The following is a 22,394-nucleotide window of genomic DNA, read 5'->3' as shown; positions in this document are numbered from 1 at the left end:
CCACCTGCCAACGTAGCAGACGGTAAGAAACGTGAATCCAATCCCTGGGTCGGGAAGATCCCCTGGAGAAGGGAATGGCCACCCACTCCAGTATTGTTGCTTGGAGAATTACATGGACAGAGGAACCTGGCAGGCTAACGGTCCATAGGGTCACAAAGAATTGAACACAACTGAAGCAACTTAGCACATAACACTTTCAGAAGTCCCTTTCCTAAGCTTAGCATATACAGACGATTTTCCACTCAAAATTTGAGTTTACTATGGTAGAACAAAAGCATACATTGAGTACTTTTCGAGTTTTGACCTTTTCCTGGGCTGACAGTAGGAGGTACCTTCACTGGTGTTGCTGGGCACTGAGCTGCAGTTTCCAGTCAGCCACCAGGCCACAAACAAGGACCAAGAAATGGTACATGTTAGAAACCACTTTTTTTTCCACTTTCAGTATTTAAACAAGTTAAACATTTGACACTTGTAAAACAGAAATTGTAGGCAGTTCTGAGCTAATGGAAGTTTTAGGTATCTGAAGTTGAATGTTTGTACTTAGTCAACCAGAACACAGGACCAAACCCACTGCAGCAATTTAATTTAATAAAATAAAATCATAAGAGCAAAAGTTATATTTCCAAAGTACCAAAACCTGCAACTGGTTCATAGGGCAGAGCCTAGGGATCCAGGAGCAGGGGGGCTGGTGGTGCTGGGCAGGATTCCCAAGCCCTCGCCCAGCACAGCACCATCGTTCACTTTCTCTCCTGGGAAAGCAGCATCGGGAGCCTACAACACGTGTGCTTCTCTCACCAGAGTAAGAAATGCATGTCTCGGAGTCTGAAAGGGTAGTAGTCAAGGTAGGGGACAAGCACAGGTGAGGCACTAGCAGAGCCTCCAGGGCAAGACTTCGGAGAACCGGAGAAGCAGGGGCTTCGGAAGGCGCCCCCACCTTCTCAGTCCCCCACTGTTCTCTCCACCCTGGGGAGAATCCTGCCCACTGGAGGCTGGGTGACTTAAGGCAACGGGGAAGGCCACCTCCTGGGCTCCCTGCCCCCTGCCGCAGCGCTGGTCAAGAAACCTGCATTTTGCCCTGGAGCCAGCTGCCTCTGAGGAGTGACAGGAGAGAAACTGGTACAGCAAGCGGGTCCTAGTCATTCCTCGGGCCCTCAAACCTTCTGCACAGATGACTCGACTGGCACGGCCTTCTTTCCCCGCTGCTTTAGACGGCCCCGGGCGTAGACCCGGAGCAGGAGGGCAGCAAAGACCACAGCCACTCCCAGGCCCCCCACCACAGTGACAGTGTGGCCGTAGAGGAGGCAGGAAAGGAGGATGGCAAAGGCCTGGCGGAGGGTCATGATGATGGTGAAGATGGCAGCCCCAAACTGCCCGATGGTGTAGAAGATGAAGAGCTGGCCACACGCAGAACAGATGGACAGCAGCAGGGTGTGTGCCGCAAACTCGCTGTGTCGCCCCATGAAGCGGATGCCCTCCAGGAGGGCCCCCTGCTCCAGCAGGGAGCCCACCGTGAAGAGGCAGGAGAAGAGGTTGACCCCAAACATCATCTGCACTGACGACATCTTATAGGCGAACAGGGCGTCCTGCCAGTTGGAGGTGAAGCTGTCGAAGGCAATGTAGCCTGCCAACAGGATGAGGCCTGAGAGCGTGGTGGCTGGGGAGCTGTGGGGCTCCGGTCCGCTGGACAGCAGGAACATGCTGACCCCGATGGAGATGAGGCCAGCTGTCAGATATTCCCAGTGCTCATAGCTGCGCCGAGACACCAATTTTCCCATCAGCATAACGGGGATCACCTTGGAGGCCTTGGCCAGCACCTGGGTGGGGAAGCTGACGAACTTGAGAGCTTCGTATTGGCACCAGCTGCTGAGCACATTCGACAGGCTGGCAAAGGAGTACCGGTACATGGGTGCCCCATGTCGGGGCTGCTTGCATAAGATGCAGTAGACGCCAGCCACCATCAGGGCCAGGATGCGGTTCATGAGCACCAGGAACTGAGAGTCCGAGAAGCGCTCGCCTGGCGATGTGGCTGTGGCCCCATAGCTGCGGGTCATCACTCTTTCCTGCAGCACTCCCCACGTCAGGTAAGACACCTTGATGCGGCAGGGCAAAGACAGGGGAGAAGATACGCAAGAGAAGGAAACAGCAGGCAGGCCCCAAAGCATCCTGACAACCTCCTCTCAGGATGATGTTGAAAATGATTAGGATGGACAGCATGACTCTCCGTAGTAACTACAAGTTACTTGCCTCTTCTCTCCCCAACCTGGACTCACCTTGTCGAGAATCAAGTGTGTGTGAAACACAATGACTAATGCTCTAAGACTGACCAGACCCTGTTTGTCCCCACAGTAGCCTATGTCAGAGCTGACTCCAAGTATTTTCTATTTTCAACCAATTCTGGGGGTCGCAAAGAGTCGAATACGACTGAGCAACTGAACTGAACTGAGACTTCTTAACGAAGATTGGACACCCGTGAGTCCAACTTAGCATACAAGGTGGAAACAGAAGTGCCCACTCCAACATGCCGTGGGGTCAGCGTCCCTCTCACATGCAGTAGTGGGGGAAGGCTGAAAATTTTATCAGTCCATTTACGGTATATTTACAAGAGGAAGGGAGAAATCATGGAGGGTAGAGAGAGGAGGAAAGGAAAGACAGTGCTTCCTCCAACCACCCCTAAGATGATGGTATGCCTCTGGGAGAACACACAACACAGCCACCAGCAAACTGTTGGGACTGGTAGGGTGTGAGCGCTGGCTCCTCCGGGACCCTACCCAGGGAAAGTGGTAGAGCCCACCTACCTACCTGGAGCCCGGAGGCACAGAACAGCAGCTTCAGGGCCTGCCAAGTGGGACTGGTCTCCGCTGGCTCTGTCCGGGCAGCCAGCGGAACCTCATCCGGGGCCTTGGGCTCATTGCCAAACACACAAGTTTTCACCAGGGGGAAGCAGAGACCCCTACCTGGAGAAAGTACACAAGCTGAAACCGAAGCTTTTCCCTAGCACTTCACCTTCCCCGCTGCTGCCAGCCCGCCCTGTCTCGCTTGCCAAAGCACATCCCCTTTGCACCGCCGGCCAACTCTCCTAATTTTTAATCTAGAGCAAGCACACTTCCCCCACCCTTTCCCCACACACCTGTTTCCAGGTAGTTCTTCCGCCTGAAGTACTGCACCAGCAGGTAGCCAGGCACCATAAAGCTTGCATAGCCAGCCGCGTTCACCAAAAAGCGGAAGAACCAGAGCTGAGTCCACGACTCCGGAGGGGCTTCGAGGTTTTTCTCCCCACCTGCCCCCAGGGAGGGGAGCGCAGCCAGCACCACCACTGTCCACCACCTGCGGGCACCGCGGGCAGAAAGATCAGAGTACAGCTCCTCACCCTCTGGGCCCTCCAGAGGGGACGACACTGGAGAAGGGCCCGGAGCCTCCTCCCCGCCCCCCTCAGCTGCAGCCCAGCACGGACAAAGAGCCTCTCTCTCTCCTGGGGGCGGGGGCGGTGCGGGCCAGGCTGGGCTCCCTCCGTCCCCAAGAGCGGACCCGCCCCTCCGGCCACACAGGTTCCCTCTGTTCCCTCCAGCGCCCGCCGGCCGCTCCGGTTAGAGGCGCGGCGCCCCCCGACCCCGCCCTCGGGGCTCCCGAAGCTCCAGGGTCCCTCTCGCGACTTCTCTCCCGACCCTCCTGGAGCCCCTGCCGAGCACAAGGCCACGGCGCGTCCCCACCCGCTCCGGCTCCGGGCGGCTCTAGGCCGGCCACCCGCCCGGGAGCCGGGACCCCGCCCGGCCCCCCGCGCGCTCAGAGGAGCGGCGGTCACGTGTCGCGGGGCTCGGTCACGTGGCTCGCCGCTCCCCCCACCCCTGAGTCCCCACCTGGGGTCCATGGTCCTGGCTGCGTGGGGCGGAGGGGGGGCCGGGGACTGCGGGGCCCCGGGCCGCGCGCTCCCTCCGCTCCCACTGTGGCCTTCAGGAGCCTCCGGCCAGCGGAAGTGCAACGCTCTTCCCGCCTCTCTCCCGCGGCACCCCCTCCGCCCCCGGCCGTGACCACGCAGCGCCCCGGGCCGCCGCTGGGCCACAGCGCCCCCTCGCGGTCCGGCGGGAGACGCGGCTCGGCGCGCGGGAGCCCGGCTGCTGTGTCGCTGGGGAAGCGGGAGCTCCAGCCCCGTGCCGCCTCCGCTTCGTCATCGCCCGAAGCCCTGTCCACCGGTCTGGAGGTGGCGGTGACCACTGCCGTCCCAGGGACGCGGATATGGACGTTCTGCATTCCAAGTATATCCCCGTTATGTTACCGTTTTAACATCCCCCTTATGTTACCGCTTCCCCGTTTTCTGGCAGGAACATGTCTACTTGGTTCCGGGCTTGGGCTGGCAGTTCTGTCCCCCCTATCCCCATGACCTTTGAGGATGTGTATGACCTGTCCCCCGTGTACCTCGCCCACTCATCCATTCCCTGCAGATTCCTACTGGCCTGCTCCCGGTTCTACTAATTCACCAAAAAACCTTTCCCCAGGGAAGCTCTCTCCTGTCCCCTCCTGAAGCTTCCCAGGTGGCTCAGTGGTAAAGAACCCACCTGCCAATGCAAGTGGAGACACAGGAGATGCAGGTTCGGTCCCTGGCTCAGGAAGATCCCCTGGAGGAGGAAATGACAACCCACTCCAGCATTCTTGCCTGGAGAATCCCATGGAAAGGAGCCTGGTGGACTACAGTACATGGGGTCGCAAAGAGTTGGACATGACTGAGCAACAGAGGGCGTGTCCCCTACCCAGGCCTCCCGGGACCATCAAGTATGGTCCTCCACCCAGTCCATCGTTCTCCCTCCCACGAGCTTTTCTTCCCATTGCAACTTGCAATTACATATTTATTTAGATGTTTATGATTTTAATATGTCTCACTCACTAGACTATAATCTCTAAATGGTCAGAAACTGTACTGCTTTATTCCCCAAATTCTATCACAACACAGACCTGACCTAATAGATGCCACAAACATATGTGGAATGAGAGAAAAAAACATACAAAGCCACGCTCCCTTGTGTACTCTTCACAGGCTAACCCTTCTCCCCAGGCTCTTCCAGGGCCGTGATGAGGCCTCCCACTTGCGTCTTCTCACTCCTCTTTCTCTTCCTCCATCCTCTGCATTTCCACAGAAAGGGCAAGAGTCTGGTCTGGACAGAGAGGCCTGAGGACCATCAGTCTCCCTACCCTCCCTGGCAAGGCCCTACACTGCTCAAGTACCAATTTCCTTCTCTCTGCCTTCACCACAAAGTCACAGGACAAGTCTGTCTAGAAATCCCCAGTGCACACAGGCACACACGCACGCATGCACACGCAAAACAACTGGGGGGTTAAAAGTCTCTGCCGTTTTAGTGTCATGTTATTGAAACTTCTCCTTCCCCAGAAGTTTAGGGCCTTCTGTGTGAAGTCTTTAAGCAACAGTGTTTCAGAGTCCTCCTTGGCAGAGAGCTGGAACCCTTCCGGAGCCCTGCTCACTCACAGTTCAGTATCTCTCCTCATTTGGGAGAGTCCATGTTGTCTTAACTGGTTGGCAGCTTTAGGCTGACCCCACGTGGGAAGAGATGAGAGTCCCATCATCTTCAACAGAGGCCAACAGGCTTCGCCCACACTGCCTGGGGCTTTGAGGAATCTTATATCCACTCCGAAGCTCTTCCTTCCAGACTGGCTCTCTTACTTGGGATGGTTCCTCTCAGCTCAGGACTGTGCTGGCCCCAGGCTCTGGCCTTAGCAGTTCCCAGGACACACGGCCTGGGCCCAGACTGCAGCAGCTGTGTCTCCAGCTTCCAGATGGAAGAGGGGAAGTGTCTGGGGTCCAAGAGCCTGTCCCGGCTTCAGTCAGCACACAGCAGTGGCTTCCCAGAGATCTTCAGGTCATCGAAGGGCAACAGGGCAAAGGGCTGAGGAAAGGAATGGAGAGAAGCAAGATTAGGGCCCATGGACAGAGGTGGCAGTGGGGGAAGGGAGCTGAGAGACCCATTAGGCCCTTTCCTCCCCACCAAGCGATCCCTGAAAGAAATCAGGGAGCAAATCTTCCTACTAATCCCCAAAACAGTGGTTCCTCAGGGCGACTGGGTCCTGTTTTTGCTTTCATTTTGGGAGTGGAGGGTGGGAAAGGGCACTCACAAAATATGTTGATTTTCTTTTTACATCATATATTTAAAAATGGGAAAGACTCTACAGAAAATCTAGGTTTCATCTCTCTTAAAAAAAAAAAAATCCAAGATCTAGAAATACTGGGCCTGTCTTCCTCCTCTGCAAGAATCTGCTAAAGCTGAGTAGAGTGAGTGACCCTCAGACAAAAGACTATCTGGTTTCCGGCAGGCCCCAGCACCTGGCTGTCCACACCCAGCCCGCGTTAGCTGCATGGCTCCTGCAAGAGTCCCAGATTCGGGCCCCGGGTCCTTAGCACACAGGCTGAGAGAGTGGCAGAGTCGTGGATCACAACCCCAGGCTCCTAACTCCTTGGCCCCTTCAGCTGTGATAGCTCCTGTCTCCACTAGGGATGTGGGAGGCCCTGGACAGCAGAGCTGAGTGTCCGCCTCTTACATCCTCAGCCAGGTCCTGGGGAGTCTCATCCTCCACGTTTCGCAGCAGGGAGTCGGCACCTGCCTCGCACAGGGTGGACGAGATGCTGCTGAGGCCCCGGCCCGCAGCCAGGTGCAGAGGCGTGCATCCATTGAGCATGCGGGCATCCACCCGGGCCCCCGCCTGGAGGAGGAATTGCACCAGACCCCGCTCTTGGGTCTCCACAGCCAGGTGCAGCGCTGTCTTCCCACTCGTGCCCTCCTGGGGGGAAGAAAGATGTCAGCCAAGGCCCTCAGAGGAGGCATGCCTCTAAGAAGAGGGGCCGCACGCCTGGGCCCTGGGCCCGGCAGCTCTCTGATGGGCTACCTCACCTGCACATCAATGTCAGCTCCGTTCTGAAGCAGCAGTTCCATGAGTGGCCGGTTCCTCTGCAGGGTGGCGATGTGGAGACAGGCCAGACCTGAGATGGGGTGAGGATGAGGGTTGCATCTACCAGCTCGCTCTCCCTTTCTTCAGGGACCTCCCTTACCCCTCAGCCCCAAGGGACTCCCCTGCCCCATCCCTGCCTACTCAGTGCCCCTGATCACAAGACTGTTAAAACACAAACCCAAAAAACCCCTCAAAAGTCTGGGGGGAAAGGAACTCAAAGTTTCCACCTTTTCAGTCATGTTATTGAAACTTTCACGCTTCGGGAGTCAGGTTGCTGAGTGACACCCCCCCATACACACACCCTCCCCCACCACATGCTGCCTCCCCTGTCCGCACACACACACAGTCTTTTTGTAAAACTCTACCTGCCTTCAGGCCCCTTCTAAAAGTTACCTTCCTCAGAGCTCTAGGGATCCTCAGGCCCCCAGCCCTTGAATTAATGAATGAACGAATTAATTCATTAGTTCATTTTTAAACAGAGTGGTCAGGGAGACCCTCATGGAGCAGGGACGTTTGAGCAGAGACTTGAAAGAGATGAAGGATGTGAATTTGCATCGAGTTGTTTAAGAAGAGGGGCACCCAGGCCAGCAAGGAGCTAGCACAAAGACTACAAATCCCATCAAGCCCCACGCCCCCACTTCAGTCCCCTCACCTAGCTCTCCCGTCCCCACAGCAGTGACTGCCTGTTAACCTGCCAGAGAACTCACTTCTTATGGCTATTGTTTGCCTCAGACATTATCTTGTTTTGGTCACAGATGCAAGTCTGGCTCCTACAATAATGTCTGGTACAGAGAAAGTTCTCAGTACATTTTTGATGAATGAATTAACGAGTTCATCTAATCTCTGCCGAACTGAATGTCTTTGTTCTTTTTTTTAATCATTTTATGTATTGATTTGTTTTTGGCTGTGCTGGGGTCTTCGCTGCACGGGCTTTTCTCCAGCTGCGGTGAACAGGGTCACTTTGCTAGTTACAGTGCTACGGCTCCTTATCACGGTGGCTGCTCTTGCTGCGGAGCACAGGCTCTAGGGCACACGGACTTCAGTAGTCGTGGCTCCCAGGCTCTAAAGCACAGTCTCAGCAGTTGTTGCGCTTGGGCTTAGTTGCTCCACGACATATGGGATCTTCCTGGATAAGGGATTGAACCCATGTCTCCTGCACTGGCAGGTGGGTTCTTTACCACTGAGCCACTAGGGAAGCCCCCCAAACTGTACATCTTGAGGGCAAAGTTGAGCTCTCTGCTTAGCATATAATAGGTTCTCCATAAATTCTAACTAGAATCCATTCATTAATTCACTCCTTCATTCAACAAAGGTATTCTGAGTACCTCTGTGCTTAGAACTGGAGATGCATCAATAGACAAGCTGTGGCCCTCCCTTCCCTGAGAGTGGGGTCCCTGTCTCCTGTCCCCTCCTCCTCCCATGGGCCCTGTGGCCACCTGTACCTTGCCAGTTTTGCAGCTGGAGGTCCAAGGAGTGAGGTGGTCCTCTGCCCGGCTCTGGCTGCCCCTCCAGTAGGCAGCGGGCACAGGCCAGGTGTTGGCGCTGGCAGGCCACATGCAGGGCTGTGTCGCCATGTCGGTCCTGCAGCACCCGGCTGGCCCCCTTCAGCACCAGGGCCCGAACTGCACCTGGCTGGTCCAGATGTACAGCCAGATGAAGTGCTGTCTGCAGGCACAGAGAGAGGGTCACAGGGTGGCTGCAACATGCTGCAACCTCTGGGAACCTGCTGGGGTGGGCACGGCAATTGCCAGCAGCACGGGAATTGTGGGCCCTGGTCTTCCTTCTGTTGTGCCCTATCAAACTCTCGGGGCCCCAATTCTGGAAGTAGGGTAAGGCAGGTGGCCCTCTGCTATTCTTTAAGTCCCCTTAGTGCCGGCCCTGCCCCCCCCCTGGAGAAAGGACAGAGCTGGGGCAGGGAGGGATAGGGTGTGATGGTGATGGTGGGAGCAGAATCCAGCTTCTCATCCTCTGGGGAGGCCTGTTATCCTGGGTGAGGGGCTGAGGTCTCAGGGGGAGGCGACAGGGGCATCGAGCAGGCTCTGCCTGGCACACTCCTCCTTGAATGCTCCCTGCAGACATCATGTCCTGTACTAACACCTTCCCTGGCTGCTTCCCACAGACAGTGGTTCCCACAGCAGCTGGCATGTGTCTCTATCACGACTCTCGTCACCACGCTGTGTCATTAGGTGTTGACACGAGTCCTCTAGCCCTGGCTGGAGCACCTGGTGAGCAGAGGCTGATTCCTACTATCTCTCTGTCCTCAGCTTCTTGCCCAGTGTCTGGTATATGGTTCCCCGAGGGAGCAGCCAAAGGATGCTGTCTGGTGGCTGGGGATGGCTGCTGGGGCAGACATAGGTATCTGGGCTCAGCCCACCATCTCCACCCACCTGGTAAAGGTTGTTCTGAATGTCCAAGACTTCCTGGGGCAGCAGAGCCAGGCAATACAGCAGCACGGCAGGGGCCTCGTGAATCACTGCCAGGTGGATCAGCCTGGGAGGCAGAGGCAAGGTTTGGGGTCAGGGCTCAGGCCAGACAGAGTGGGCTGGGCTCTTCTGGGGTTAGAAGAACACATCAGTGTCTAAGTTGCCACCCAGAGGGTAGGTGCAGGAAGTGAGAGTTTGGGCCAGGAAGTGAGGGGTTGCTGCGGGAAGCCAGGATCCTGAGGGTGGAAGCTCCAAGTTCCCATCTCTGGCCTTTGGGAGGGCCTTGGCTGAGTGAGAATGTGGGCAGGGTGCTGACGGGACAAGGTCCTTCCTGTCCACCCTGCCCACACCCCGCTCCCCTCTGGCCCCCTGGGGCCCCCACCAGGCAGCTGCAGCTCAAAGCCAAACTGAAAGCCGCTGGGGTAGCACAGAGGTGGTTTCCAGGGCTGGGCTCCCCACCTCTGCCCCCCTCATGGGGAGGGCAGAGAGGGCAGGGGTGGGGTCACCCTCTGTCCCCTCATGAATACCTCCCAAAAGAGAGGAGACAGAAGCTCTTGGAAGAGGAGCAAGGAGACAGGGCAGTGCTCTGTCCTGCTGCTCTCCACGGGACAGCCAGAGGCCATTCTGCAGGGCCGGGACAGGGCCTGAACTGGGCCCCTGCTCCTGTGTGTGCCTCTGCGGGGAGGACTGTGCAGTGCAGAAAATGTGTGCCTGGGGTGGGGGATAAAGAGCCTTAACCTGGGGCGGCCAGGAGGGGAAGTTCCAGCCCTGGGGTTTCCCCACGTCAGGTGGGGAAAATGAAAGCCAGAGCCAGAGGGTCTAGGCCGGGCAGGCAGCTGCTGGGGCATTCGTCAGGGGGAAGCCTGGCTGAAAGGCCCGTCTGGGCTGGGGAGGGGGCTGCTTGGGGCAGGGGGGGCAGGCTCTGGTGGCTGGCGAGGCCCAGGAGAGAGTGACGGAGGGAGGGAGGGAGGAACCGCGCTGGAAATCCCCTCGGCCAGGGCCTGCTCTCTGGTCACATTCCTGCAGCCACCTCCCTCTCTCCCTCAGTCTCCCTCCTCCCACTTCCTCTTCCCATTTCCACATGTCCATAGCCCAGACACCTCCGGAGGGAAGAAAGCGCCCTCTCCTCTCAGGGAACCCTCTGGGGGCTCTTGACACCTCCCTCCCGCCCCCACCGGGTCTAGATTCTACACCTGTCTCTAACTAGAGGCGGTTAAAGCTGGGGCTGAGAGGCTAAGCAAGGGGGGCAGGGCAGAAGCCTCCACTCCCTGGGTCAAAGGTCAACCACAGGTACTCTGCACAGAGCCTGCACAATCTTGGTTGTGGGCCTGAGGGCTGGTGATCTCTAGGCACAGAGGACAAAAAGGCCTAGGGTCACCCAGTGGGTCCAGAGTCTGTCTCTGTCAGAGGCCACCCAGGACCTTTGCATCTCCCAAAAAGCAGATCAAGACAGATAGCTCCTGCTTCCTCCTCCCCATTCATTCCAGCAGCCCAGATCCAGGACCCCAGCCCCCCTCCACTCTGTTTCTCATCCCCAAATCCCAGCCACCCCCTCTCTTGTCCATCTTTTCTTCCTGAGGGGTGAATCCTCACCTGGCCAGCCCCTACCACACAACTGCCTCTCTGACCACCCCTCCCCCCGGCCCCGCCCCAGCCCAGTCTCCACCAAGCTCCACCTGGGCCTGGGGAGGAAGGATGAAGTGAAGGGGTCACATAGGACAGTGAGGGGGATTTGTAGGGCTCAGGAGGTGGAGAGTGTCGGTAAGGCTGACTCTAGCCCTCACTTCCCCTTTCTCAACAGAGGAGGAAGTTAGCTGGGGTAGCCAGCCGCCTATCTGTCTGCTGGGGCAAGAGTGCCCCAGCCTGGCTCACTGACTCCACAGGGCAGCCTCAGCCATGCACCCCTGGCAGCACCTCGGACCCCAGCTTCCTGGGCCCACCGGCAGCCTGTCACTGGCCCCTCTTGTTCTTTGAGACAGGGCATTCTGAGGTCAGAGGCCGGGAATCCCAGATATTAAGCAAACAAGGATGCCCTGTCCTCCAGCGAGAAAAACAAAACAAAACAAAACTGGGCTGGTCAGGGGAATTTTCTCGTCCCCAGGATGGGTTACTGGTAGATTTCCAAGATGCTAGCTGGGGTTCCAGGTGCTGGTGAGGGCCCTGCCAAAAGGTGGGGCAGACAGACGATGCCAGGTCCTCTCGACTGGGTCTGGATACAGCTCAAAAGTGGGTTGAGAGTTCAGTTTGAAAGAGAGAGTGGGGACCGCCCCTTCCAGAGCTGGTGCCTTTAGGGATCCCCACATAGGGAATGCCCGGCCTGTTACGGCTCTTGGGGAAGGCCCCGAGTTAGCATCGGGGCGGAGGAAGGGGTCCTCTCTTAGCCTAGCCCCCATACTCACGTGTCTCCGTCCTCGGAAATGTACGTGAGTGCTTCCAGCTGCTGAGGGCTCAGCGCCCCGGCGGCGGGGAGCGGTGAGTCTGGAACTGCGTCCTCGGTCCTGGGGTCCCCCGACAAGGACAGGGGCTCGGTGAGCGATGAGGAGCCGTAGGTGGAGTCAGCCCGCTCCCCGTCCGTGTCTTCCTTCTCCTCTGGCTCCTTGGCGGTTCCCGGAGGATGAGTCCAGGGCTGGGGGCCCCCGCCCTCTGAGGGCCCCGAGGCTGGGCGCGGGGTGGACTCGGGCAGGGAGCGCAGGGAGCGCAGAGACTCGATGCCCGAGTCATACTGGCTCTCATCGGTGTCGTCCTGCCCCTTCCGCGCCTCCGACATCCCCGCGGCGCCGGCCCGCCGGGCCCGGTCCCAGCAGGATCCGACTCCTCGCCGCCTTTCCGGGTTGCAGGTCCGCCTCACAGAGCGGGTGCGGGACCCGAAATGGCCTCCTTTCCGGGCTGCGGGTTGGGCTGAGCGGCTCGGCGAGAAGCGTGGACGAGGTTCGGAGCGCCGGCGGGGTCCGCGGCAGCCGCTACTCGGGGCAACTGGGCAGCCCAGTCAGACGCGCTCGCTCGCCCCGCCCTCAGGCCCCGCCCCCGGCAGGCGCCGCGCTTCCGGACGGAGGCCCCGCCCTTCGGAATCCCCCTTACCCCGCCCTCTGCTTTGGCTCGGAGTCAGGGGTTCCCCGGTCCTGACTCACTCTTGCGTTAACTCACCCGTTCATTCATTCATCCAACCGTCCATTCATTCACTCTTTCCCCCTCCCTTCATTCCATGTATTAATTCCCTGCATTCTTTCTTTCCTTCCTTCACTTCCTCTGTTTTCTTCATTCATTTTCCCATTCATTTATTCTTTCGTTTAAGAGGAATATATGTTAATCGTCTGCACAAGCTGGGCGTCTTCTGGGGAGGGCACGTGGGAGGTGGGACGGGGAAGCGTTGCTACCTGTCCCCGGCCCACTACTCTCAATTTCTGTTGCTTTCCCCGGAGACAAAGGGGACACCCATGTCTTTAAAGGAGTTCTCCCTTTGGGTTCTGGAGACAGAGTCTCCTGTGTCAGTTTTTCAGATCACATAGAATTGGACATGAGGATGTGCTTTTCGCAAGTGGTTTTTCTGTTGAAAAGACTGTGGTCTAAAAAAGCAGAGTGGTCATTCCTCACAGGGATAAAATACTGGTCTCAGACAGTAACAGCATCTGGTTGGGGAAGTGTAGTTCCTCATGGTGGGGCCAGGATGGGGAGGCCCCAGACATTCTGGGCAGCACTCTGCTGAGGTCCCCTTGGCAGCCTCAGCCCTAATACCAGCACATCTTTCCCCTTTCCCCATCCCTATTTTCCCTGGGCCTAGCCTCAGGAGGCTGTAGGCAAATCCCACCCACGTGGTGAGCCCCAAATCAGCTGCCCAAGATTTATCCCCTACCCCAAGTTCCAGAAATGCTCTTAGAAAAATCCCCCCCAAGAAAACATCTCCCTTTCCCAACTCTGGCTTTGAAGGAAGGAAGCTAGGGTGTGAACACGCAGCTACTAACCAGTTTCCCTCCCACCCTCCCCATGAAACCTCATTTTATTCATCCATTTGACAGACATGTAAGGAGCTTCTTCTATATGCCTGACATTGTTCTCTCTGTTGGAAGCAAAACGGAGGCTCACAGTAACAGTAATAACCAACAACTACCATCCCCCCCAAACAAACAAACAAAAAAAACTGTCCCATGGTTCCAGCCTTCAAAACCCCCTAGCAGTTACAACACAGAGTGATTGGGCTAAGATAGGCGTGAGAACAGGACGCTGGAGGGGCACAACATGGGGCCAACTACCCAATGGGTGAGTGGTAGAGGAGGTTCCATTTGAACTGGAAATGAGAAGGGAAGAGGGCTGGGAAGAAGTACCTAGTCTCTGGGAAGGGGGTGAGTGGAGGGAGAAAGGAGAGGGGAGGACAGTTGGGAGGAGGTGACCCACTGGTCTCCATCCCCCCCTGAAGGCTGGAGTGCGGAGGATGTTTTGAGCATGAGAGGGTGAGGAGCCATGAGGGGAAAGCCCAAGGAAAATGAGGCATCTCCTTCCCTTGGGGTCATTGTGACTTAAGACATCCTCAACTTCCTCCCCCGACCTGTTCCTCTCCCAATCTCAAAGGCTGGAGCAAAAATACAGACCTTAACCACTTCAAAATAATCTCCATTTTAAAGCTGGGAAGCTGAGGCCCAGAAAGGTGAGTTGACTTGCCCAAGGTCAAACAATCTGAAAGTGTAGAGCTGTGTTTTCCTGTTCCCGGTCCAAAACTTTAAAAATGTTTTCAGTGAGGGACTTCCCTGGTAGTCCAAGGGTTAAGACTTTGAGCTGCCAGTTCAGGAGGCTCAAGTTCGATTCCTTGTCAAGGAACTAGATCCTGCATGCCACAATTAAGCCCTGGTGCAGATGCAGCCAAATAAAAACAAACAAACAAACAATGTTTTCAATGACTTTCTTTCCTTCATGAAGGTCTAAGAAGTTGGGGGCATCTGAGCCGTTTGCAAGGACACAAGAACTCAAGGGTGTGCAGTGAGCACCTGTGTTATACCCACAGCCTGATTTTAAGGAAAAACCTACCCCATTAACCTAGCCAGAAACCTACCCGTGTCTGGCTCTAAACCCTAACAGGTATGTGGCAGCCCCTTTTCTGGCCACATGAGGTCAGCATTGAGTCACTGACTGCTTCCAGCACGTAGTCTGCACTCCAATAGGAAGCCCTTCTCGGTACAATTTAGGAATGGGGACAAGGACCATGGCAGTGTCATCTGGAAAGATGACCTGGGGACTTTGACTCAAGTCACAGCATGATCCAGGTCCTGACTTCATTCCCTCAGTCCCACCCAGTCTTCTACAAGGTCCTCTTCTCTCTCTTGTTTTCTGGTTCCCTTTGTCACGCTCCCACTCCCCATCTCTGCCCACTCCAGCCAGACTCATCTTCAGGAAACAGGCCCAGTTGCCATGGCGACCAGCTGGTCAGCTGGCTCCTTCCACAGCCCCCTTTCTTCTCTGGGCTTCCAAGGACGGGTAATGCCTGTGTATGGAGAAAGAGGCGGTGGTCTTTTATCTCTTGAAAGCTCTGGGGTTGGCCAGAAGAAGTTGAGCTCTCTTCCAAAGCCCCCTGAAGTGGAGCCAGGAAGGCAGTGGGGCTGGAGGACAGGAGGAAGATTAGAACAACTAAATGGGGAGTGTGAAGATCCTATCTGGGTTAGGAAAGGCCAGGATTAGGACCTCTGCTTTCTATCTGCAGTAAGTACTGAATTAGGTGAAATGAACCGAAACCAGAAGAGGAGTTAGAATTAACTGTGGGCAGGACTTCTCAAAAATTATGGGTAGGAGAGAGACGTTGGAATGAGCCAGCAAGTGAGATTCCTCCTCTGCCATGGGGATGAAGGAGAACCATGCCTTTGGGGACCATACTCTCCCTTGGTTTGGGCAGGGAGGATGGACTCACTGACCTGGGGAGAATCACACAGGCTGGGTAGTCCTGAAGTGACAGGCAGACTGAGAGTCCCCTTCACCTTCCCTGGAAAGAGAAGAGTAGCAACATGGAGACAGGACCAAGAGTAGGAGGGTGGGTGTGTGGGTGAAGGCAGAGGCTCTTCTGCCCCAGATGAGGGGCAGGACTGTCAGCAGAGCAGTGAGCTTGTCCTCTATTCCCAAAGATCAGATATCCAGGTTTTGCCTCAAGCTGGCCTCCGACCCCTGAAGATCCCCATGGACTTTTGAATGGGAAAGGTCTGGATTCTAGGACCATTCTGTGAGTACCAGCAGGTGACCTTGAGTAAGCCCCTCACCTCCTCTCTGCCTTGGTTCCTTGTGGGTAAATGGGGAAAGTCACTGTTTGTCAAAGACTAATGTAGCATATGACACACAACAGCCTTCCTTGGTGGCTGTGCACACACAGACTGATCAAGCATAGCCTTCATCTTATTCTTTCACAATGACAGGCTTCTATGTCCTTCTTCCCCGTTAGACTTTGTGCTCCTTGAAGACGGGAAATTGTATTTTGCCTTTCTATACGGGGCACAGTATGTTCTTAATACTTTTTTATTGAATGGATGCATTCAGAAATGAATGAATGGCAGCTTTTTTTCTGCCCTTAACTGGGGTGGGAAAGACCACTGTGGGTGGATGACATGAAGGGACAGGCGACCTGCAGTCACTCAGCCTGGCCTGTGACCTATGACTTGGCCTCCTACACCCAAAGTCAGAGCTTTAGAGATTGCTCAGTCAACTTTCTCACTGCACAAATGGGGAAACTAAGGCTCAGAGAGGGGAAGGCATTTGCCCAAGGTCACACAGCTAATGACAGAGCCAGGATTAAGAATCTCTTCTCAGGTTTCCTGATCTCCAGTCTAGGGCAATGGACACACTTCATTGCTTCTCTGGGGCTTTTCTTCTAGGATAGAGAGCTAGTTCAGTGAAGGCTGGTTTCAATATCTTCTTTTCTGCCCTCTGCTAGTCCTTCCTCACATCCAGCTCCGATCTGTTCCTTTTCAGCCTTTCCCAACCTTGTTCAGCTGGGTCTGGCCTCTGAAGTCTGGCTCCTGTCTTAACCCTTTACCATCCAACTGGGAATGAGGATCTTGCCTAGGGTTCCCAAACTCAATTTCCTCTCTCCACCCTCAGCCCTGGGAACTTGCGAGAACCAACGGTGGGGAGGGATGTTAGTTGGCCGCTGGCGCCCCCTCCGCGAATAGGCCCAGAGGAGTTTGGGCTTAGTTTCTCCTCCTCGGAAGAAGGATGGCGGGGGTGCGGGTAGTGAGCGGGGCTGGGGGAGAGGAAGGGGTGCCGGGAGCCCCTGTTGCTTGTCCCCTTTGGGGTGGCTGTTAGATAGGCTTGGGGAAGGCGGAGTTTGGGGGGCCGGGGGCGGGGCTCCTGTGCTGGGAGGAAGAGGGGGGGCGCGCTGGCTCCAGCTCCGCTCAGACAAAAGGCGGCGGCGGGAGCGGGCGGGAGGCGGAGCGGCGCCGCGAGGGCCTCAAGGTGACACCCGCCCCCGGCCCCGGCCCCCCCAGCCCGGCCCCCCCAGCCCGCCTCCCCATCCCCATCCCCAAGCCCCTTACCCGTGGTGCCCTTTCCAGGCCCCCTCCCCCCGGCGGGGGGTGGGGAGCAGCGAGGGCCCCGCCCCCTCCGCCCCCCTCCCCAGGGCCGGCGCAGGATGCCCCCGGCCCCCGGCAGCCCCCCGGGAGGCCCTGAGCTCGACGCGCCCCCTCTACGCCATGTCCCCCCCTGGCTCGGCCGCGGGAGAGAGCGGCGGCGGCGGCGGCGGCGGCGGTGGCGGCCCCGGGGTCCCGGAGGAGCCCACGGCGGCGGCGACTACGGACGAGGGCCCCGCCCGAGAGGAGGTGAGAGCCGGTGGCGCCCCTTCCCCGGGCGCGGTCGTCCCTTCCCCGGGCGTGGCGCCCCTTCCCCCGCCGGTTCCGCCGCAGCGCGCCCGGCGCCCCGCACCCCGAGCCGGCCGCCGCAGCCGCAGTCCCGCGCCGCTGCCCCCGCCCGGCGGCCGGAGCTGTCCGCGGTGTCGGGGAAGGGGCCGCGCCGGGGGCGGGGCTCGGGGGTCCCGGGCAGGGGGAGGGGCCTAGGGGCGGAGCCTCGTGGACCCCGGGTGAGTGGGGGTGGGGACGGTAGCCGGGTTCCTATCTCGCGGAGGGAGATACTCTCTAGAAGGCCAGGAAGGGTGACTTGGAGGGGCTGCGGGAGGCAGGCGAGTACCTGCCAGGTCCACGGAGGAAACGGTGGTGTTACCTGAGCTGGGGTCCTAAGAAGGTCAAATGTGTGCAGGAGCCGGCCCCCCTGAGGTCACTGGGACTGTTTGTGTGGGGGATGTGCCTCTCTCATCCAAGGTCCGTGTAGCATCCCCCTCCAGGGGACTCCCAAGAATCCTTCAAGGTGTTGGTACCAAGCATACCTACCCCTCGTTGGGGGCATACTAAACCTGGAGACAAAGCAATGAAGGAAAGTACCAGGGGCTCCCCAATCTCCCATGCACGCTCGTGCACACGCTGCACACTGCACTAGGGCAGAAGCACACAGGCAGGACCTGCAGGGAGGGCCCCTTTCCCACACACTCTCACTGGGACAGGCACACACTCAAGTGGGCATGCAAAGGGGCACATATGTACTCCCCAAGGGTGAGGCTCCCACAAAGGCACATGCACCCTAATCTTGTCTGCATGTGCTGAGTACTATTTCCTAACCCAGCCACCTATCTGTACTTCCAGATCTTTCCTTGGATTTCACACCAGTCCAGGGCCCACTGCCTGTTATTGTGCCTTTCCTCTCTCTATCTTCTCTCCCTTCCCCTGGGGAGCCTCCAGGTCCAGGCAGGGGAATGGAAAGAATAAGTCAGGATCTCAGCAGGAGGGTGTGTGGAGGGTTCCTAAAGCTAGACGGTGCGGGGAGCAGAGGGAAAGCCCAGGCCGCCACCAGACATCTGACTCAGTATACTTGTCCTTGAGTGGCTGTGGGTGCCAGCACCCAGAATGCAAAGAGAATGAGGCCCTGCTTTCAGGAGCACCCAGTCTAGTGGAGGAGCCAGACACATAAACAACTCACCAGGAGCACCGCAGGGCAGAACATGATTTAGTACTTTAACAAGCCTGGGTACTGAGAACTGTTTTCTCTTGACAAAGGGCTGGGCCGCAAACATCTTCCTCCTTGCCTCCCACCCCCACCCCCGTCTCCCATCCCCTCTCCCCAGCCATATGCCTCTGCCCATCTGGATATTTCCTCCTGGACCACCTGCTGCTCAGGGACACAAACCCACTGTTTTCCATCTTAGAACAGGGGTAGGATGTTAGGGAGACTTGCTAGGGACCTGGGGTCCAGAGTGTGGGGAAGGAGACAGCGCTTGGGGTTTCCTGGGAGGTATGAGGGAGGTGGATGGGTCCGAGGAAGTGGCTCCTCCTAGGTTCTGGAAGAAGGGAGGGCCCCACCTGTGAAGTGGGAAGGGGATGTCAGTGGGCCCCTCCCTCCTTTCCTAGAATACCTGGAAGGGGTCTGGGCTGGGGACCTGCCTTCGCTGATGCCTGTCTGTCCTCCCTGTCTTCCCTACCCACACTTTCTCCTGTTTCACTGTCATCTTTTTATCTGTCTTTGGACTACTCCTCTGGGTGCCATCCTATCCATCTGTGTCTTCTCTGCTACCTGGGCCTTCTCCCTCCACCCCTGGCTTTGATCCCTTTGCCTCTTGGGGTATCTCTCTCTGCACTTCCCCAAACTGGCATTCCGTTCCTTTTTCCTGTCCTTATGTCTCACTCTGGGTCACTTCTGTGTTTATCTCTGGTCCTGGCCTCCCATCTTGGTCTGACTCCTCTCCTCTTCCCTGTCTGTCTCTGCCTGTCATCTCGGGTGCTGGCCTCTGACTCTCCCTTCCCGAATTCATCTCTGTACTGGGTCCTTGCCACTCTGTCTCACTCCCCAATCATCTCGGCCCTTTGCCTGCCCATCTGAGCAGCAGCGCCCCATCCAGCCCTCTTTCACCAAGTCCCTCTGCCGTGAGTCCCACTGGAAGTGCCTGCTGCTCTCGCTGCTCATGTACGGCTGCCTGGGGGCGGTGGCCTGGTGCCATGTCACCACGGTGACCCGCCTCACCTTCAGCAGCGCCTACCAGGGCAACAGCCTCATGTACCACGACAGCCCCTGCTCCAACGGCTATGTCTACATCCCCCTGGCCTTCCTGCTCATGCTGTATGCAGTCTACCTGGTGGAGTGCTGGCATTGCCAAGCCCGCCACGAGCTGCAGCACCGGGTGGACGTGAGCAGCGTGCGAGAGCGCGTGGGCCGCATGCAGCAGGCCACGCCCTGTATCTGGTGGAAGGCCATCAGCTACCACTACGTCCGCCGCACGCGCCAAGTCACCCGATACCGCAATGGAGATGCCTACACCACCACCCAGGTGAGGAGCTGAAGGGGAGCACAGGCTGGTCCAGATGGTGGGAGGGGGGAGTTGCTGGGACCCTGCCCGACTGTCCCCAGGCGGAGCACAGCCAGCAGTGAGCTTTCGTGGGCACCGCCACAGGAGAGCAGTAACCACCACCATAATAATAACAGCAAACACTAGCAGACAGGTTCTGCTCTAAGTACTTTACCAATATCAAAGTCAAACAGCTAGTATATGGTGGAGCTGGGATTCGAAGCCCGGCAGTCTTGACTTCAGGGTCTGTGTCTCTGGAGGTGATAAGATCCTAACCTGGCTCCAACCGGGAGCTAAGCCAGGACAGGCTGAGGGTTCGATCAGGCACCGAGAGCCGCCATGGGGAGGACGAGGGTGAGCGGATTGAAGCGACCCCCGCCGCCTTCCCCGGCGCCGCAGGTCTACCATGAGCGCGTGAACACGCACGTGGCCGAGGCTGAGTTCGACTACGCGCGCTGTGGCGTCCGCGACGTGTCCAAGGCACTGGTGGGGCTGGAGGGCGCGCCGGCCACACGGCTGCGCTTCACCAAGTGCTTCAGTTTCGCCAGCGTGGAGGCCGAGAACGCGTACCTGTGCCAGCGCGCGCGCTTCTTCGCCGAGAACGAGGGCCTGGACGACTACATGGAGGCGCGCGAGGGCATGCATCTCAAGAACGTGGACTTCCGCGAGTTCATGGTGGCCTTCCCCGACCCGGCCAGGCCGCCCTGGTACGCCTGCTCGTCCGCCTTCTGGGCCGCGGCGCTGCTCACGCTGTCGTGGCCGCTGCGCGTGCTGGCCGAGTACCGCACAGCCTACGCGCACTACCACGTAGAGAAGCTCTTTGGCCTAGAGGGCCCGGGCTCGGCAGGTGGCAGCGCTGGCGGCGGCCTCAGTCCCAGCGACGAGCTGCTGCCGCCGCTCACGCACCGCCTGCCGCGGGTCAACACGGTGGACAGCACGGAGCTCGAGTGGCACATCCGCTCCAACCAGCAGTTGGTGCCCAGCTACTCGGAGGCGGTGCTCATGGACCTGGCGGGGCTGGGCGCGCGATGCCCTGGGGGCGCGGCCGGGGGCTACGCGCCCACCTGCCGCTACGGCGGGGTGGGTGGACCGGGAGCAGCGGGCCTGGCCCCGTACCGGCGCAGCTGCGAGCACTGCCAGCGCGCGGTCAGTAGCTCGTCCATCTTCTCGCGCAGCGCCCTGAGCATCTGCGCCAGCCCGCGGGCCGCCCCCGGGCCCGGAGTCGGGGCGGGCTGCGGAGGCAGCCGCTTCTCTCTCGGCCGCCTCTACGGCTCCCGGCGCAGCTGCCTGTGGCGCAGCCGGAGCGGGAGCGTCAACGAGGCGAGCTGCCCTACCGAGCAGACGCGACTGTCCAGCCAGGCCAGCATGGGGGACGACGAGGAGGACGACGACGAGGAGGAGGCCGGGCCGCCGCCGCCCTACCACGACGCCCTCTACTTTCCCGTGCTCATTGTGCACCGTCAGGAGGGGTGTCTGGGCCACAGCCACCGGCCGCTGCACCGCCACGGCTCCTGCGTAGAGACCTCACTGTGACCCCGGGTCCCGGGACCGGCCCGACGGTCTCCTTCCCTGCTCCTTGCCGGACGGCGCGTCCTGCGGGTGCAGCAGGGGGAGTCACGAATGTGGCCGAGGCCGTGCTGGGAACGGTGCGGGTGGGGAGGTGGGAGGCGAGGGGGCGTGGGCCAGACTCAGATGGGGCCGATCCAACACCACCCCCTACCTTCCTGTACAAAAAGAGACAGCTGGGGGGAGGGGAGACAATCCCACCCCGGCAGAGCCGTCTCTTCCAGGCCTGCGCGCCCCTGAGTTCCTAGCGGGTCACCTCCCTTTCCGACACACACACTCGCACGTTGGAGATCCCCTGTCCCGCCTTTCAATGGATCCAATGACTGTTACGTGGCGACTGCGCCCTGGGACCCGTCTTGGGCTCCGTCTCCAGGGAGAGGCCCTCGCTGTGCAGCTGGGGAGGTTTGGAGGCCGGGGGGAAGGGCCGCCCGACTTTCTTTCCTCGCTGCAACCTGATCCTGCCGGGGCCTCTCTCTACCAAGGGGGCAGTGGTTCGGAGAACAGCAGGGCTGGCTTCCAGCCAAGCTAATGAATTCAGTGGGTCTGAGGCCAGGCCCAGGTGTCAGCCGTGGTACTCCATCTCAAAGCCCTGGAGATGTTGCTCTCCTCTTCTTGGCGCTGGCCCGGACAAGATCCGAAGATCCGGGTTTCCTTTCCGCCACTCCCACCGCTGTTGTTTATCTCCCGGGGTCCCCAGGAGGTTGGGTCCTGGGGGTGCCGTACTCACCACAGCTCTCCTTCCCCAGCCTGCTCCCTGGCTCTGAAGAGCTGTTGCCAGGGTGAGGAGGAAGGCAAACTGTGGAGGTCAGTGCACCTCAGTCGTTTAAACTTTAGCCTCCTTGCCTAGGTTCTGGGAGGGCACCTCCTTTGGGCGGCATTCCTTCAAGCTGACCAAGGCATACGACTCAGCTGGGAGACTAGGAGGCAGGCCTGGGTGACAACAGAGAACTCAGGAAGCAAGTGGGGGTCGAAGAGGAGAGGGTCACGAAAAGACCCTCAAAGGTGGGGGTGTCCGTGGGGGCCACCCCTTGGTTCCCCCGTGTTGGTGGGGAGGAGTGGATAGTGGTCGTCCGCAAGCTGAGCCTCTGCGGGGCTGAGGACCTTGT

At 58.4% G+C, this 22,394-nt stretch overlaps 3 protein-coding genes across 3 annotated transcripts; 1 reads left to right on the top strand and 2 right to left on the bottom strand.

Moving 5' to 3' along the window:
• Nucleotides 1-568: 568 nt before the first annotated feature.
• Nucleotides 569-3,958, bottom strand: SLC35B2 (solute carrier family 35 member B2). Its single transcript, XM_052648423.1, has 4 exons — nucleotides 3,855-3,958; nucleotides 3,128-3,324; nucleotides 2,800-2,954; nucleotides 569-2,090 (listed from the first exon to the last, which is right to left on the bottom strand). Exons 1-4 carry the CDS (start codon nucleotides 3,863-3,865, stop codon nucleotides 1,152-1,154), a joined length of 1,302 nt encoding a protein of 433 aa, XP_052504383.1. The 5' UTR covers nucleotides 3,866-3,958; the 3' UTR covers nucleotides 569-1,151.
• A 944-nt stretch (nucleotides 3,959-4,902) lies between these two features.
• NFKBIE (NFKB inhibitor epsilon) lies at nucleotides 4,903-12,301 on the bottom strand. The gene is made up of 6 exons (XM_052649099.1): nucleotides 11,771-12,301; nucleotides 9,336-9,438; nucleotides 8,391-8,613; nucleotides 6,891-6,979; nucleotides 6,541-6,780; nucleotides 4,903-5,891 (listed from the first exon to the last, which is right to left on the bottom strand). Exons 1-6 carry the CDS (start codon nucleotides 12,136-12,138, stop codon nucleotides 5,826-5,828), a joined length of 1,089 nt encoding a protein of 362 aa, XP_052505059.1. The 5' UTR covers nucleotides 12,139-12,301; the 3' UTR covers nucleotides 4,903-5,825.
• A 4,728-nt stretch (nucleotides 12,302-17,029) lies between these two features.
• Nucleotides 17,030-21,255, top strand: TMEM151B (transmembrane protein 151B). The gene is made up of 3 exons (XM_052649580.1): nucleotides 17,030-17,155; nucleotides 19,264-19,704; nucleotides 20,122-21,255. Exons 1-3 carry the CDS (start codon nucleotides 17,030-17,032, stop codon nucleotides 21,253-21,255), a joined length of 1,701 nt encoding a protein of 566 aa, XP_052505540.1.
• Nucleotides 21,256-22,394: the final 1,139 nt, after the last annotated feature.

This window comes from Budorcas taxicolor, chromosome 11, assembly GCF_023091745.1.
Source record: "Budorcas taxicolor isolate Tak-1 chromosome 11, Takin1.1, whole genome shotgun sequence".
Lineage (NCBI taxonomy): Eukaryota > Metazoa > Chordata > Mammalia > Artiodactyla > Bovidae > Budorcas > Budorcas taxicolor.
This window is presented reverse-complemented; position numbering and strand designations above follow the sequence as displayed.